The following is a 16,808-nucleotide window of genomic DNA, read 5'->3' as shown; positions in this document are numbered from 1 at the left end:
AAGCATACATTTCCATAAGCCTACATGCTCTGCAACCATCTCCTCCAACTTCACCCATACAGACACAGCAGAGACTCGCACCTATGAAACAGCCAGCATCATCCGCATAACAGAGATATACCGAGCGTGCTTCCTCAGGTCAAGGCCCTGTGGGGGTCTGTGCAGAAATAGGTCATTTGTCACACATCAAGTCCTGGGGCAGGAGATGCATTATAGATGAGACCAAACAGCCTGTCTCAGTGAGCTCTACCCACTCCCTAGACTGGAAATGGGGGGGAAGGGAGCTGGAGATAACAACTGCTGCAATCAGTGTGTCGATGTTTAATATCAGCACCAATGAGGGACAATAAGGAGACATTCTCAAAAATCTCTGATTTCATTGTTTTTGCATGCGATTATACAACAACAACAATTAATAATGTGTGACATCTATATGACACCGACACACAAGATGATGTCTTAATCCATATTGTATGATAAATAAGGCGATTTTTCTCATTGTAGGCTTTGGCCTTTGTGTGATTATGTAATCTACGCATTCAACACGCATCTGACATGATAATACATCAAAGGTTAAACAAGTACAGGCGGGTATTTAAACAGTGGGCCGTGTTATGTCCAGAAATGACCTTCACACAGTTATGCCTTCGCACGGCCGTTCTGCATTCTCGTTCTTGAACAAACGGCAAGACTTACTCACGCCATTTACTCAGTTTTCTTAGAAAATGCAGCGCGCCAGACTACAGGATGGAATCTGAGAAGAAGGCCTGCGCTACAAGGACAAATAATGTGAAATCAAGAAAGGGAAAAAAACTGAGGCATGAGTAAGGGGATGAGAGAGAGAGAAAGAGAGAGAGAGAGAGAGGGGCAAAGAGAAGGAGAAAGCATGGCTCCTGTCTTTTTCTGCACCCATCTGTTCGGAGTGCAGGTGGAGCTCTATTCACTCCGCTCTGCATGCGTGTTGGGGGCCAGGAAGAAAGGGAGGGCAAAAGGAAAGAGTGGAGAGATGGTGGAGGGACGGGGGGCTCTCGGTGATCTCTCCTGAAGGGGATAATGGGAGAGGAGCGCATTGCAATGGCTGCCATGTAGTACCCTCCCTGCGCAATTAGCCAATCAGCAGCAAGCTCTGGCAGCCAGAAGGACACATAAAAGAAGAACATTGCAGCAGAGGCACAGAAGGAGCCTGCGAGGAGCTGGGAAATACACACACAACAGCAGATCCACAACACCCTCCCCTGGACACACCCTACTGGGGATCACTGCTTCTCTTTTTTTCTGAACCATCGCCCACGCCACACGGAGAGAAATCTCTCTCTCATCATCATCCTGAAGAAAACCCCCTTCTCCTCATTTTCACACTACTGAGGAAACCTACAATCGCACGGGCTGAGATTTCCTGGGCGAAGACTGTCGTTTTTCCTTTTTCTTTTTTTTTTCTTTTCGTTTGGAAAACTGACATCTGCATTTCTCGAGCCACACCACGGCGTAATATCTGCGAGTCGGCCTGAAGACCTGCAAATCGAAGGACCTAGATCACTATCATCTTTGTACATCAAGAATGGTTACTGTACGTATACCTTCTCTCTTCTTCTTCTTCTTTATTTGGTCTGTCTCATAACAAAACAATAACAGCACCACCAGAAAATCAATTTTAACAGCCTCACAGCATGTAGCTTTGCGAGACATTAAAATTGAGAAAGCAAAAATATAGGCTAATTAGACATTAAAATTCATCTTCAAATATAGGCTATTTAAATACAAGCGAATCAAATTATTGGCTATACACAGCATTTGGTCAAAAACGCAAACATACTAGCACATCTAATCGCGGATTCCGTAAATAAGATTAACGATTAGCCCAGGATTTAAGTAATGTGATACAGGCATGCGCGAGCATCGCTTTAGCCGAGCTCGCTTCGTTTTATGAGGGGAATCAAAACATTGCTTTCTCCAGCCGCACGAACCATTCGTCTTGAATCGTAATGCGTAATACGCGAAACCCTTCGCAACATGCATTTATTTCTACATCCGTTAATTAAACGCATTCAAGCGATAATTAGCCATTATTAACATAGAGCGCTGAGGAATTCCTCAGAAATAGCTGAGGTGCGGCGGAGGCAGAAGGGCGTAAGAGGGCAGATGCCTCGTTCAGAAAGGATGCTCGAGACTGAATCTCTGAGACAAAACACGATGCCTCGGAGGCTGAGAGCCCATCGAGAGCAAAGGCAAAGAAAAGGGTCGAGTCACTCAGAGGGGGATGGGAGATATTATGCATCCACTGGTTTGGATTGAATCAGGCAGGACAAAATTCCTAAGGCTTGCGATGCTACATAAGAGATCGCGAGAGAGGAAACGGCCAAATGTCACGTATGGAAACGGCCAAATGTCATCGACTTCTTCTTGAGTTGCGTTTCCGTCCTTTTCTCTCCAAAAAAATAACGACACTGAGAGTGTAAATAAGCAATATGAGGAGAATACAAAGGCCTGAGGGAAAGCGTTTTTGGGCGTGTCTTCTCGAAAAGAAGACAGCGATGGCACGAGCTCAGAGTCACCATCTTCACGTAGATTTTCTGTGAAAACAATAACAACAGCTCATGTAAACAGAACAGGTGTTTGAAACGTATCCATGAATGAGCGATTAAAATGTTAGGATTCATTTATGACGTTTAACTTTTCAGGCCTGCTCTACATGAAGCGTATTGTCAGGTTAATTGTCTTTGTGTCTTGCCAGAAGACGTGAGGGCTAATATGCTATACTAAACGCTAGATTCGTTACAATGAAGACTCAATTTGTAATTATTAATTTAATATTATTAAAAATTACACAAACCACCTGTCATTTTGCGTTTGAGGTTAGAGGCCTCTGTTCCTGACAAATTGTCTGCGGTGTAGGACAGCCTGCCTTTTTTTATAGTGACCTCAAACAAAAGGCGATACGAAACGACGTGCTTCCCTTTCATTTATATTCTCAATAGATGTGTGATGAATGAACGACGGGCCCTTCGGGTTGTTGTTCCGCAGTCCTCCGTGAGCACGAGCCTCTACCGCAGTGCCAAGCACATAAAACCGTTGAGTCAGATAACCTTCTCCAGGCGCGTACACAATTCAAGGACAAGGACATCACAACGATAGACAACACAACACAACGGTCTAAACATACGAGCTCCACACTAACCGTTAATAAAGAGGGTTGTTAATCCAAGAAAAATACAGCGTTAAAAAAAACGTTATGCTGGACAGTATTTAAACTGTCAGGGGCGTGCACGTTAAAGGATCACAGGCCTCGTCTATTGTGAATCGAACCGCTCAGTTAGGCTACACAGTACATAGGCCACACTGATTGTATAGGCAAAATTATGAAATTAACTGCTAAATATTATGACCAGGCCATTTAAGTTAAAATTTTAATTTAAATAATTTTTTACATCTACATATAAAGGAAAGACTAAAGGCATTTATTAAATGAGATTGTTGATGTTTAAATGTATATGAGCTATATTTTGTATTATGTTTACTGTATTATTATTATTATTATTATTATTATTAATAATAATAATAATAAATTGACTTGTAGAATAAGTAAAAGTGAAGGCAGTTGCAATGTTCATTGTTCCCGGAGAGTCCCGCAGCCTCTGGCCTCGACACAAAGCGCTACTGTTTACATTAATATTCATAGTGCTGCCATGGTCTCTGTAGAGGAGGAACGGGTGGCTCTTTTGTTCGCTTGTGTCAATACGTTTATTCAGCAAAAAGGAGCTCGGATTTGTGAATGCCCACAGAGCACACGCGCACTTGTCCAATCAAAGGACGAGAGGATAACGATTTTAAACGATTCGTAGAGGTGTTTATTTATAAAGACGACATCAAGAGCTTAATGTCCACCTGATAAAATGAAGTCCGCGGCACCAAGGATATTTTGAAGGTTGCCCATGCCGAGCCACTCCCGAATTCAGCACTCTGGATAGCGACCAAAGAGTAGCATTAACACTGCTAGCGCCTTTCCTCTGTTAAACGTTTTCTGGCGTTCTTGCAAAATTACTAATAATTTAAAGTGGTAAATAAATTAGAAAAAAATAATGCTAATAGGGAAATATAAGAAATAATTGTGCATTCGCGCGATAAGTCGACGATCTTTCGCGCTCCAAATTTCATGAGCAAAATTAACCCAATTCACCGGTAAAAAACAAACAAAAAACAAAAAGATAATGGTTTATCCGTTCAGTTTTGACTTGTGTCCTGTTGTTTTACAGCTGCCACTGTGATCCCTTAAGCTGCAGTGAGAGTGTGGCTAATGCCTTTTGTTTAAGATAATCCTGTAATCTGTTACTGAAACAGCCTATTGGCAATCCAGCGTTCACATTTCAGTCAGGAGGCTCGTCCAGACACGTTCGCTTACGAAATACAAATGATAAAAATTAAAGGTCTGCATTAGGCATCAGAAATGTCAAGCATACAGATTCATTTTCCACAGCCTAACGTTAGCAGACAATGCTGGGAATCGCTGGCTGACCCTGGCAGTCTGAAAATTAACGTTGACATGATACATACAGCTACAGATTAGATCAGCCTTATGCTTTATTTGTTTACCTCACCGGATCTTGTGCAAGACTGTGTTTATTTTAAGAAAATGGCTTCCTCACTCACTGCACAGGGACATTAAAGGAAGTGACGTGAGCCGATACTCTTCACAGTCAGCTTGCTCTTTATCTCATGCTGCTTTCAGAAATGTTTGTAAATAGCGTTCTCTGGCATGATGCGTTTATGACTGTAGATAATGGAAATGTATTTTAACTTATAATTAATCTATATTTTTATTTCATCTAACACATATGGCAGCAGTTAAACCAAGTGGCTTCTTACATTTGTGCATTGTGACATTCAACAGGACATTTTTTCAGGGGGGAAAACGAATGAAATTTCCCCTTCTGTCTGACTGTCAAGGCTTGACGGTCATTTCAGCAGACTCTAATTACAGACTCACTAAGAGGAATCTTTGCAGTCATTTATCCTGATCAGTGCGCTGGTGGGAAGGTAATAGGTTTTGCGTATACGAGATGCAGGGCTCTTGTTTGCGTGTGAGTCTGGGTCCTTGTGTAGGCGATGCTGATGCAGTGCATTAAATATTGAGGGAGAACTCTCCCAGAAATAGAAAAGTACAGGCTGGGACAGGAACGTCAAAGCCTGCTTGCTTGGCCACGTTTTGTTTCGTAAGCCCGATTTTTAATAGCGTAAAATTCAGGGACAGTTGTTAAGGTGTGTGATGCTAAAGGAGCACAGTGGAAGGAGTCTCTCGCCTGTCTCTGCGAGTCGTGTATTTTTGGGATGAAGCGCTCATCAACCTCTACCTCTGCTGTGCTGGCGACAGTATCTGGGCTGTAAGAGAGTGTACGTGTCAGTCTGTGTGGCCGAAGAGCCTGTGCGTTGTGTAACTCACTACATTCGTCGCTGAGGATGGGTGGCTTGCCATAGGGAGGTTCACTTCAGTTCACGAATCACATTTGCCCTGATCCTGTCACATTGTGTCAAGACTCGCTCGGTTTGTGTCAACGCTTAGACAGCGCCTGTTTGAGTAGGTTTACGTTCTGAACCCGAGATATTTCCTGAACTATACAGGCTATGGGCTACTGCCACAAAAGATGCCATTTTATCGCTATTTGATTGATCAAACGAACGACCTTTTCTTGGAAATTCCTGCTCGGGTGGCAGTGAAATTGCCTAGATCCATGTTTGCAGCACTTTAATAACTCGCCTCCCTGAGCTTTCTCCTTGTCAGTGTCAATTTGCCTGAGATATAAATTCTGGCAGCCCCGAAAGCTTATTTTATTAATGCGAGACAAAAAGGGATTTTAACCGAGCACTAGTTCTCGAACGCACAACTCCAAGTGCACATACGACATGCACACATATGTGTGAGGTTTGCTAAAAGTCTAGAAGCCAGCCAATAGCAACAGTCGTCAAGCTGCTGTTACCTGGGCAACCTGGTTAGAGGTAAGGCTCAAGGCAAGAATAAATCATTCCACTGAAGAGACAGAGAGCGTTAAAGAGGCAATACTGAAGGTAGAACAAAAGAACAGACTACCCACACTATTAGGAATTCACCTGTTTGCGCATCTGATCGTTAATGCTTAATTGGATATCATCATCATCGTTTCATTTCCAATTACATTCCTATTATTAATTATTTGCATCATACACTTTCAGAAAAAAAAGGTACAAAAGCTGACACTGGGCTGGTACCTTTTCAAAAGGAACATATAAATGGTGCATATTGGTACCTTTTGAAAAGGTGACCAGTCCAGTGACAGCTTTTGTACCTTTTTGTCTTCCTGAGAGTGTAAAAACAGAAGAACACTTGTGGCATATGATTTGTGCCTGTTGATTGTGGGGATCCAAAAAAAGAAGAAAAAAAAAAATCACGGATGCATTGTTAATTAAGACACCCTGTTCCACCCCAGGGGCCGTTCCGAGGGAAGACTGCTTTCAGTCAACTTACGATGACTAATATATGAACATATATTACACATGCCAATTTGTAAATTCTAGAGAGTACCAGCCTTGGGGAAAATGTAAAAAAAAAGAAAATAATAATAATAATTCACACAAGAAATAAAAAGGGACGGATCTTTTGCGGTACGATGAGGAGAAATCCAGTCGTGCGTTGTGACAGAAAGGGACCGTTAAAGACAGAAGTAGCGTCTACAACCTGCATACATCTGTTCGTTGAAAATCCCCTATAGGCCAAATTAAAGATCATGTGCTCCACAGCAACACGAATGAACCGAAGACCCAGACGCGCACACACACTCTGGCTTTTCACATAAACAAGGTGCCAACGCCATCTTCTTTTGTCTAGACTACCATTTTTTTAAAGAAATTAAGAAAAATTCTATTAGGAAAGTTGAACTGACAACAATTCTCATGCCCACACCGTCATCCTCTCAGAGGCTAGTGATGTAACGCTGTTTGACCCTGGATAGCAGAAAGGGGGGCTGGGAAAGAGCGAAAGGACTGTGACATCTGCAGGGCCAGGGGCTGATGGAGAGAGTTGAAGTGAGGGAGGAGGTCATAGGAGGAGGGGAGGTGGGATATTGTTCTCCTCCAGCCCTCTACCCCTCAGACACATTTGATTTTTAACCTCTCAACGAGGACGCCCCTCAAATTATGCGTTTTCACCCAAACTGCACTGTCTTGGTCTTAATTTGTAATTTCTCCACCTGCAGATAATCAGCACCATGGAAACTCAGGTGTCCAATGGTCCGAGCGGAACCAGCCTGCCAAACGGCCCTGTCATTAGCACTAACGGTGCCGCGGACGACAGCAAAACCAACCTGATTGTCAACTACCTGCCTCAGAACATGACCCAGGAGGAGTTCAAGAGCCTGTTCGGCAGTATCGGAGAAATCGAGTCCTGCAAACTAGTCAGAGACAAGATCACAGGTAACAACGCGGCATATCTTGATTCGGTAGGAAATGTTTTGCATTGAAGGGTGGTTTTCAAGTGCATTTTTGTTTGTCTTATTGCAGGCCAGAGTTTGGGTTACGGCTTCGTAAACTACGTGGATCCCAATGATGCCGACAAGGCCATCAACACGCTCAATGGTCTCAAACTGCAGACCAAAACAATCAAAGTAAGAGAACCCGTCCTCACCGAGACCAAGCTCCTCAAATCGCTCGATGGGGAGGAAGCAGGGAATGAAGCAGAGCCCAAGACAGACGTGACAGCAGGAGGGGAGGTGAAAGGGAGGGGCGGTGGGAGGAATCGTGGCGGGGACAAAAGGAGCAGAAGAAAAGAGAAAGTGGAGGTCAGAAAGCAAAGGGTTGTGTGCAGAGGTGATTGTGATGGAAATGTAATTAGGGAGACGCAATGTGAGGCTTGGAGGTCAGCGAGGAGAGCCCCATCTGCCTCCAATCTTGGCTAATTAGGGCCTTCTTTGTCCCCAATTCAGCTGGGGTTTGGGGTGGGGAAAGGTCTGCTTGGGCTTCTGAAAGTGAGAGATTAAACAGTCGGTCCACTTCTCCACCTGATCACCACACATCAAAGATGGCAACAAATCCGCAAGAATCCGCAGTTAAGCAGCTTCTGCGGACTTAGCGTGTGCTTGCATGCATTCATATTGGAGATGTAGATGTAAACTGTATGATATAGGCACGCATACAGAGCAGTTTCATTCCTTATAGTCATTAGCAAAACATACAGTCCAATTACGCACCGTTATTCCAGTGAATAATGACTGCAGGCCATGGGCGAACATTATTGGCGTAGTTATTTAAACCGATTGCTATTGTCTTAATCGTCTTGTTTGTTCAGTGCATTCATCCAGCATCATTCTCTGACATTCAACGTTCGTGTGCCCACTGCCCTCAAATCCTTAAGCTGGGCAAATGTCATATTTTCCATGTCAATACGGCATTGTTAAAAAGGTAGAGACGATAGCGAGGATGGGAGGGAGGGAGGGAGGGAGGGAGGGAGGGAGGGTGACGGGGCGCAGTAGCAAAGGCTAGGAGGGAGCCGAATGCCAATGACAGGATTAGGAGCCATATGGGCTGCAGGCACCATCTGTACTGTGGGAGAGAGAGGGAGAGGGTTAATTATGGGGCAGCATCCCATCCCTCCAATAGATCTCCCCCCTCCAGTCTCTGCTGTATACTCACTCACCCACTCACTGCACAATTACACCCCTACCTCAACAATACCGCTGCTTAGTCATACTGGCCTGCAAGACTCAAACACGCATATGGTGGAAAAACACATCATTCTGCCAAGGTCTGATGGCGAAGCATGCTATAACTTGACTGGGCGTTGTAAAATGTCTTGAACACGTTTAGAACAGACTCCTATTTATTATAAAAACAAGTTTACTCGCTTAACATGTATTTTATAATTGGTCAGCAGATTCAAATCCGTGAAATTAAATGCTTTGTTCAAGAACCCGCCATTGAAGATAATGGTTAAAGATAAATGATATTAGTAAATAAGTAAAAAGAGCATTGGAAACAGGATAGGGTTAGGGTTATAAAGGGTTAAGGTTTTTAAGGCAATATAAATGTTAAGAAAAAAAATCTACTTTTTTTATATTAAATTCTATTCAGCATAAAGTTAAATGATTTAGATTAAAAATATATTAGTAAATAAGTGTGTGTGTGTGTGTGGGGGGGGGGCTTCAGTAAAAAAGTGTAAGGCTTTAAGGCAAAATAAATGTTTAGAAAAATAATATAAAGTAAATATATTAAATTCATTTAGATGAAAAAGACCATATGAACAAAGTCTATGACATATATTTTTGGAAAGATAATAAAAAGTATAAGTAAAAAGAGATAATATAGAAAAATAAATTATATACAAAAGTATAAACAAATAGAAAAAAAAAATAGAGTAAAGGTAGTACAGTTTTTGTACAATAATATAAGTAACATAAATGAGAATAAATTGTGTGAAAAACTGTTGAATAAAAACAGTTTTTGGAAAGTGAGGATGGTGCTTTTCCATTAGCATGAATTGGTATTGAGCTTTTTATTTGATTTGCTTTTTTTTTTTCATTGGGTATTTAGTGAGGGCGTGTGTTAGGGAGTTGTCAGGGACGCTGGACATCTTGTAATCTGTTTACTTGGTTTGCCGGTTGCCAGAGGAGCAGTTTCCCCTTGAGAGAGAAGACAAAGGAGAGATGGAGAAGAAGGAGGGGGCCAATCTCTTTATCTCAAAAAAACACATGCGCACACACTGACACCATCAATCAAAGTCAGCCCCTTTCCTCCAGAAACTCATAAATATACATATTTTATGAGAAAAATCTGTTCGCATCTCAAATACGACTAAGACGGCTCGGTGGGGGATTTTTAGGAAATATGGAGGGGAATATAAAAATGAGATGAATATTTGAACGTCAAAACAAATGCCTAATTGGACTTTATATTACATGACACATCCCAAAGCGGAACAGGTTCTAAATGCTGCTGTCTTGTGGAAAATCACCGGCTAGAAAAACAGCCCATGATATCAAATTTTCCTCACGACTAGCTGGTCTCAAATCAGCTCAGAGGGTGTCGAAGTGTCTTGGGGGGTGGGGGAGTGTGAATGTCAGAGTGGGTTCGTGTTTCTGCTGTCAGGAGCACTGCGAAGCTGAAGTAGTGTTTAATAAGGGAACCGGGTTTGGTTCGAGTGAAGTGCGGATAAGAGACGTGGATTTCAAGGAAGGAGGGATGAGAGAGAGTGGGCGGATGTCTCGCCTTTGAGCGTGGCACTGCTGTGACATATATCCGCCTCGACTACACTTGAAAGTTTTGCACTGCTGGGAGTTTTAGGACTGTCACAGCTGTCTTGATGCATGCTTCTTAATAATATTACAAATCCTAAACTGCAGCTCCAATTTTTGTGTGTGTAGGTGTCCTACGCCAGACCCAGCTCAGCTTCCATACGTGATGCCAACCTGTATGTGAGCGGGCTGCCCAAAACCATGAGTCAGAAAGACATGGAGCAGTTGTTTTCCCAGTATGGAAGGATCATCACCTCACGCATCCTGGTAGACCAGGTCACAGGTAAACGTTACCTCACTTCCACAAACAACGTACGCACCCTGGGGGAGGATTACAAATCTAATTAAAGCTCTGGATGTGACGCAAAAAAAAAAAACTAGGGTAGGCTATATGCTTCACAGTCAACATGAACTCAAAATTGACCCCATTTACATTTTTAATGCACGTTCTTGGCAGTGTTCATTTAGTATAATTGAAATAGTATTGTTATTTTTAATAATATTTAGAATTAGTTTTTATTTTATTTTAATTTAGTTAAAGTTGTAGTCATTTTATGTCTTTTTTGAATGGCTATATAGTTTTAATAAATGTTATGTTAATCAAAATCCAAATTCCCAATGGAAGTCCCGCCCATATTTTTTTCTCTTTAAATGGTCATGAAACCCTAAACTAACTTTTCTGATATTTTAACAGTGGTATGAGTGTTGAACATTATTGGAGACAATTTTAGCATGTCTTAGATCTAATTGTATGGGAAAACTGGTTAAGTTTTATGTTTTTTACGCCATTTTTCGTCTTCCGGGTTTAAAATCTACATCGTTTTTTAATACAGTTTGAATTTATTTTATGTTAACCAAAAGCCAAATTCCAAATGGAAGTCCAGCCCATATTTTTTTTCCTCTTTTACTATACTATACTGTACTATAATATATATATATATATATATATATATATATATATTTATTTTTTTGCATGTTTACATTAACATTTTTCTTTGTCTGCTTTATAGAGTAGATCATAAAGCACTATAGTATAAAGTCTGGTTTAGCCCTTTGTCCACATGACTTATCTGCCATTTTTTTAAATTCACGGTGCTTACATTACGTCGCTTTCTGTCCGGAGCAGGTATATCGCGCGGAGTAGGTTTCATTCGGTTCGATAAACGAAATGAGGCAGAGGAGGCCATCAAAGGCCTGAACGGTCAAAAGCCGCTGGGTGCCGCCGAGCCCATCACCGTGAAGTTCGCCAACAACCCCAGTCAGAAGACGGGACAGGCCCTGCTCACCCAACTTTACCAGACAGCTGCTCGCCGCTACACCGGCCCTCTGCACCACCAGACTCAACGCTTCAGGTACTGCCTCCACCCTCAGCCCACACACCCCTACCGCTGCCTACTCTCCCTCTCGTTCACGCCATCAGGGGGATTGACAAATCACAATGGGTCTAACTGAGGCAGTGTGTACATTTTTCTAAATAACTGCCCTGTGTGCGTGAATCAGTCATGGCACGGATGCATTCAGAAGCACAAACATGCAGTACTCTCGATCCATCGCCTGAGGGCTCTGTAAGCACTGCATCAGTGCGATGGGCGAGCCGCGCCTGCTGATTGGTGGATGCGGTGCCTGGTAAAGAGCTCCCCCTGGTGGCTGAAGTGGCTCCATGAAAACGCTTTGCTCTGGTTGTTGGATCTTGCAACTAATATCTTCACCTCCGTCACTCTCCCTCTTGCATTGCAGACTCGACAATTTACTAAACGCCAGCTACGGAGTCAAGAGGTAATTTAAAAAAATAAAAAAAGGTGTCCTTTCAAAAGCATCCATGCCTAAACAAGCTCAAACAAGGTGCCCGGAATACCACCTGCTGATTTAAGGATTAACATTAGAGATTGATGTGAGAAAGCACCATTACAGTAGACTAGATTGACTTAGCTGATATCACAGCAGGACATTCTGGCATGGCTTTGTTGAACCTTTTTGTTCTTTTGGTTGATTCCTTGATCAAACTGTATTTCTGTATTGAACTAACATTATTTTTTTTTTCAGTTTTGGTTGCTTTAATGTTCTTTTTTTCCACCAGCATGGACATACAAGGTTCCGTTTGCGTCTCCTCTGTTAGTTCCAATTTTCCGTTGATTTGTTTCTGATTTGCCTTCATCCCTCTCTAGGTTTCTGTTTTGCTTAGTATCGTGATTTTGTTGAACATTGTGAACTACGTGTACTATTTCTAACAGGGAATATGACTAGTTTGGTTTTGGTCACCAGATAATATGACTAGATAATATGATAGCTGGCCATTTTCTTACATAGGCTGTGGAGATCGAGCGTCTGCTTCTCAAAGAGACAAAAATGGCAGGAGCATGTGGTAATGAGAAGCACGCTGTGCTGAACTTCAGAATGACACCCATGGTAGCTCTCCTTCTTTCCTCCCCAGATTCTCCCCAATAACCATTGACAGCATGACCAGTCTAGCCGGCGTCAACCTGACCGGGCCCACTGGAGCTGGCTGGTGCATCTTCGTCTACAACCTGTCCCCTGAAGCTGACGAAAGCGTCCTGTGGCAGCTCTTCGGGCCGTTCGGCGCCGTCACAAATGTCAAGGTCATCCGTGACTTCACCACCAACAAATGTAAGGGCTTTGGCTTTGTCACCATGACCAACTACGACGAGGCAGCCATGGCTATCGCCAGCCTGAACGGCTACCGCTTGGGCGACCGCGTCCTGCAGGTCTCCTTCAAGACTAGCAAGCAGCACAAGGCTTGAAGGAAGGCCTAGTCACTACTGCTCTTTAACATGTAGGGGGAGCTACTGAGCTCCCTGTACATTCACTCTACATGGGCCTGGACTGAGTCTCTCTCTAACACACATACACACACACACACACGTTTAGTTGTTTCGAACAAAAATACACAAGTAGAGTTGTTTTTCTTTTCTCTTAACACAACATGCTAGTCCTTCCCAATGTTTGCCTGTATTGAATTAGCAGAGGTGTGAGGCGAGGCTGGGGAAATCCATGAGGAGGGACAGTCTAATGAATGTGACAGAGAATGTCTGCAGAGATTTAATTTAATTCAGGCAAAGTGAGAACTGGTCAAAGAAAAAGAAAAAAGTAAATCAAATATGTGCAATTTACCCAAAATATTGCCCCGGTAACTCTCCTGTCTGGCTTCAGAGGATGTAGTCACTTTTTTACACTTGGGCATTTTGAATCAGTGATTTTTTTTAAAGAGAAAAATGATTAAAAACAGTGTTCTCATATATATTATGATATAACTATATATTCAACATTTAAGGTGGTTATAATAGCCAAAAATGTAAGCATTTTCTAGAACTTTGAATACGGTTTCCTGGCTCTACATTAGGTTGCAACCTTGCCTTATGGCACCAAACACACACCTTACTCGAGGTTCAAACCCAACAGCAACTGAACAAACTGTGTGGATGGTAGTCACAAATCGAGAGGTCACCCGGGGGTCATCACAATCACCTCAGCACGCCGAAAGACAACTTTCATCACAGAGACACTCGCACACCAACACACACATACACACACACACGTAGCTCCACCAGAGGGCATAGCAAAACTTCACAAAACATGGCGACCTAGAATCTCCACGTATCTTTCCACTCTGAGTTTTATAGTTAGAATTTAGAATCGATTCCACCACATGCAGTTGTCTGTGTAACTAGGGGCATTTCGACTGTGTTCCCATGGCGATGGTATTGGAATTCTTTTGAAAGTATTTCAAACCAATTATGAAGTCCAGCTGCAAAATCTAAAATCTAAAACTGTATTAAAACTGTATTAGACCATTTTAAACAGCTTTGAATGGCTTGAGAGTAGGAAAGGCTCTGCGTCAGCTCTTTGAGACGTACATGTGAGCAGTTATGGTGGTCAGGGGCCACTGGGATTGGTCGCCCTTGCTCTTCATAACCTCTCATACATTTAGCTCTATTCACTAAAAGGAATCCCATTATAATTCGCTTTTCCCAAACCGTTTTTTTTTTAGCAGCCCTTGTATATCTAAACAGCTACATATCAAACATAAAATAAAATTTTGTGTCCTCAAGGCCCTTTAAAGCAAGTCGCAGCCACATGAGCTAAAAAAAGAGAGAATCTTTTCTTAAAATACTCATAATTTGAGTATTTTGAGAAAAGAAAAATTCCCTAGATACAATAACGACAATGCCCAAGCTGTCCACAGCCCTGTGGTAAAACAAACTAAACCGTTCCATGGGGAGAGACATTGCTGTAAAAATTGCAAAACTTCACATTATATGAAGAAAAGAACTGAAAGATGTAAATGTGTGTTCAAATCAAGTGACATTTTGCTTTTCTAAATAACGCTGTGTTAGCCAAAGAGGACAATGATCTCTTTGAAAGGATTACATTAGAGATTAATATATTTTTATATCTACGGAAAAAAAACAAGACCTTGTGCGACATTTTTACAGATTCTTAAATCGTGGAAATCCTTGGACACACCGCATGGCTTTTATTTTCAGAGTTTTCAACTTTGGGGAGAGAGGGCCAGTCTGCGGTGTAAAGGGAGGGGATCGGAGGGTTGGGGACTAAGACTTACATGCAGTGAAACCATTTCATTTTCAAAAATACAGAAAAAAAAAGAGAAATACGAAACATTCAAAAAAACAAAAACAAAAAAAAAAGAATCAGCAGACAGGCAAATGTATGCATTACGCAGGAAAAAAGACGCTATGGTTTCTCTAAAGTGGAAAATGTTGCTTCAATGACGGTGCAGTGAAGCTCTAAATGGCGTCACATTGAACACCCGGAGCATTTCATCTCGTATCGGCAAAAATACGAAAAAGAAGAATCACCTTAACGCTTCAGCATTTTCAGTGCACCAAAAAAAGTTAAGAAATTGACATAATACAATGTAGCTGCACTTATCAATGTAATCAAATCTCACACAATAATCCATAGTGAATTATATTCGCCAGTATGTCACCACAAAAGGCAAATGTCTATCATTGTACTGTTTAATTATTATTATTATTTATTTATTTCTGCAAAACATATCTTCTCTATTCCACCGTCATATCGTCAACACCTGATTTTGCTCCTATGCACAAGCACTAACCAACCAAGGGATTTTAGCTTTGTCACTGATGAAGGGAAAAAAAGTCAGCAAGAGTGTGACCGCACACGCACACACACACGCGCACACATATATTATAACATATCAAAGTGTCTCTAAACTCTTTCCATTCCCATTGTATAAAAACTGTGATATACCGTGAACCCCTCTCAGCTTACAACGCCACATTAACATCGCAACACATTTTTCTTTCGCAAACGCAACTCATCGGTGGTGTGCCCTAGAGGAGACAAAAATCCTAAATGTAAAGATTCGTCAACCCTCTAAAATGAGCAATGGGATAGATAGTGACCAGGGCAACTCAGTAGTGTGTCTGGCGTCCGAAAGGGGGGTGGGGGGTGGGGTCTTTAGCGTCGTCCCTCTGGCTGAGTGTCCCAACGAACCCTTTAGCTACACCACTTACCCCATTCCCTCTGAGAGCCAAGGACAATGGCAGGAAACAAACATACTGCACCGCTTGAGCAACTTCAATAATAATCATTTTAAAAAAAGACAAAAAAACTTTCCTATGGAACAGTAAGTGCAATGTGCTTCGTTTTTATATTGACTGAGAACAAAAGATATATATATTTTTTAAAAAAGAAATTAAACGTCACACTGAAATGGTTTGCAGAATAGTAAAAGGATCAAATGTAATGAACAACAACAAAATGAAAAAACAAAAAAAAGTGTTAACTAACAGATTCATTAGGAGAATCAAACAAGCACCAAGAGCTCTGGTCTCTAAAAATGTCCATTATCCCTTCCTCCGCCCCCTTATTAGTGCTCTGACCATGCAAGCTAAAACAAACAGCCATCTATGGTACCGAAAAGAGCAAATCTAAAAGACCGTGAAAGGAATACCGTCTAAAATATCATCGGTTTTAGCCCATGTTGATTTCAGAATATCATTTTTCCTGTAATTTATTGATTTCCTTTACATATCAGAATCACATGTTAACTTAGCGTATTTGTGTTGTTGATGTTGCCATAGAGGACACACACGTGGGTCGAATATTTCGTTTTGTTTCCTTTTATTGGGTACGATTTCTTATATTTGTTTCCATTATTTATAATTAGTTGCCGTTCTTAGTGTATGCAGGTTTTAGAATTAGTTAGAATTATTTCTTTTCAATCAAAATGTGTTTGTGTTTGTAAAAGTCTGTGGTAGCTTTTGTTGCAACATAAATAATTTAAACTTGAAAAAAAAAAAATCAATATAGCGCCAATGAACTTGTATTATTTGGGCGACTTTAAGCTTGTAGTTTTAACTTATTGTTAACTTAAAAAACTATTTATTATCATTATTATGATTATTATTATTATTGCCTCGTATGAAAGTATGTTTTGTGTATATTTATGGTTTATTTCATTATATTTGCAAGTTTAAATACTTTTAATTTTGCCAAAATGTGGTTACACCTTTTTTGTTTTTATTTAAAGGGAACAAATAGATTAAAAAA

The 16,808-nt window shown here is 41.4% G+C and overlaps 1 protein-coding gene across 9 annotated transcripts; it reads left to right on the top strand.

The window, feature by feature from the left end:
- The first annotated feature begins 1,172 nt into the window (after positions 1–1,172).
- elavl3 (ELAV like neuron-specific RNA binding protein 3) lies at positions 1,173–16,802 on the top strand. 9 transcript variants are annotated; one of them, XM_079613015.1, is made up of 7 exons: positions 1,173–1,567; positions 7,221–7,437; positions 7,525–7,628; positions 10,380–10,533; positions 11,374–11,602; positions 11,988–12,026; positions 12,682–16,802. In XM_079613015.1, the coding sequence occupies exons 1-7, from the start codon at positions 1,559–1,561 to the stop codon at positions 13,007–13,009; spliced, it is 1,080 nt and encodes a 359-aa protein (XP_079469141.1). In that variant the 5' UTR covers positions 1,173–1,558; the 3' UTR covers positions 13,010–16,802. The 9 variants fall into 9 exon arrangements, with proteins under 9 accessions (XP_079469141.1, XP_079469142.1, XP_079469140.1 ...); XM_079613016.1 differs by having other exon boundaries at positions 11,377–11,602; positions 12,682–14,853; XM_079613014.1 differs by having other exon boundaries at positions 11,377–11,602; positions 12,661–14,853.
- The last annotated feature ends 6 nt before the right edge of the window (positions 16,803–16,808 follow it).

This window comes from Phoxinus phoxinus, assembly GCF_949152265.1.
Source record: "Phoxinus phoxinus genome assembly, chromosome: 1".
In the NCBI taxonomy this organism is placed as follows: Eukaryota; Metazoa; Chordata; class Actinopteri; order Cypriniformes; family Leuciscidae; genus Phoxinus; species Phoxinus phoxinus.
The sequence above is the reverse complement of the archived record's forward strand: the minus strand, read 5'-3'. Positions and strand labels throughout refer to the sequence as shown.

Excerpts from the sequence above, each read along its gene's own strand:
- elavl3 (XM_079613012.1), top strand. The coding sequence starts at position 7,036 with ATGGAGAGAGTTGAAGTGAGGGAGGAGGTCATAGGAGGAGGGGAG. Across the intron at positions 7,081-7,220 it reads AGGTCATAGGAGGAGGGGAG|ATAATCAGCACCATGGAAAC; the intron begins GTGGGATATTGT and ends CTCCACCTGCAG. Across the intron at positions 7,438-7,524 it reads AGTCAGAGACAAGATCACAG|GCCAGAGTTTGGGTTACGGC; the intron begins GTAACAACGCGG and ends GTCTTATTGCAG.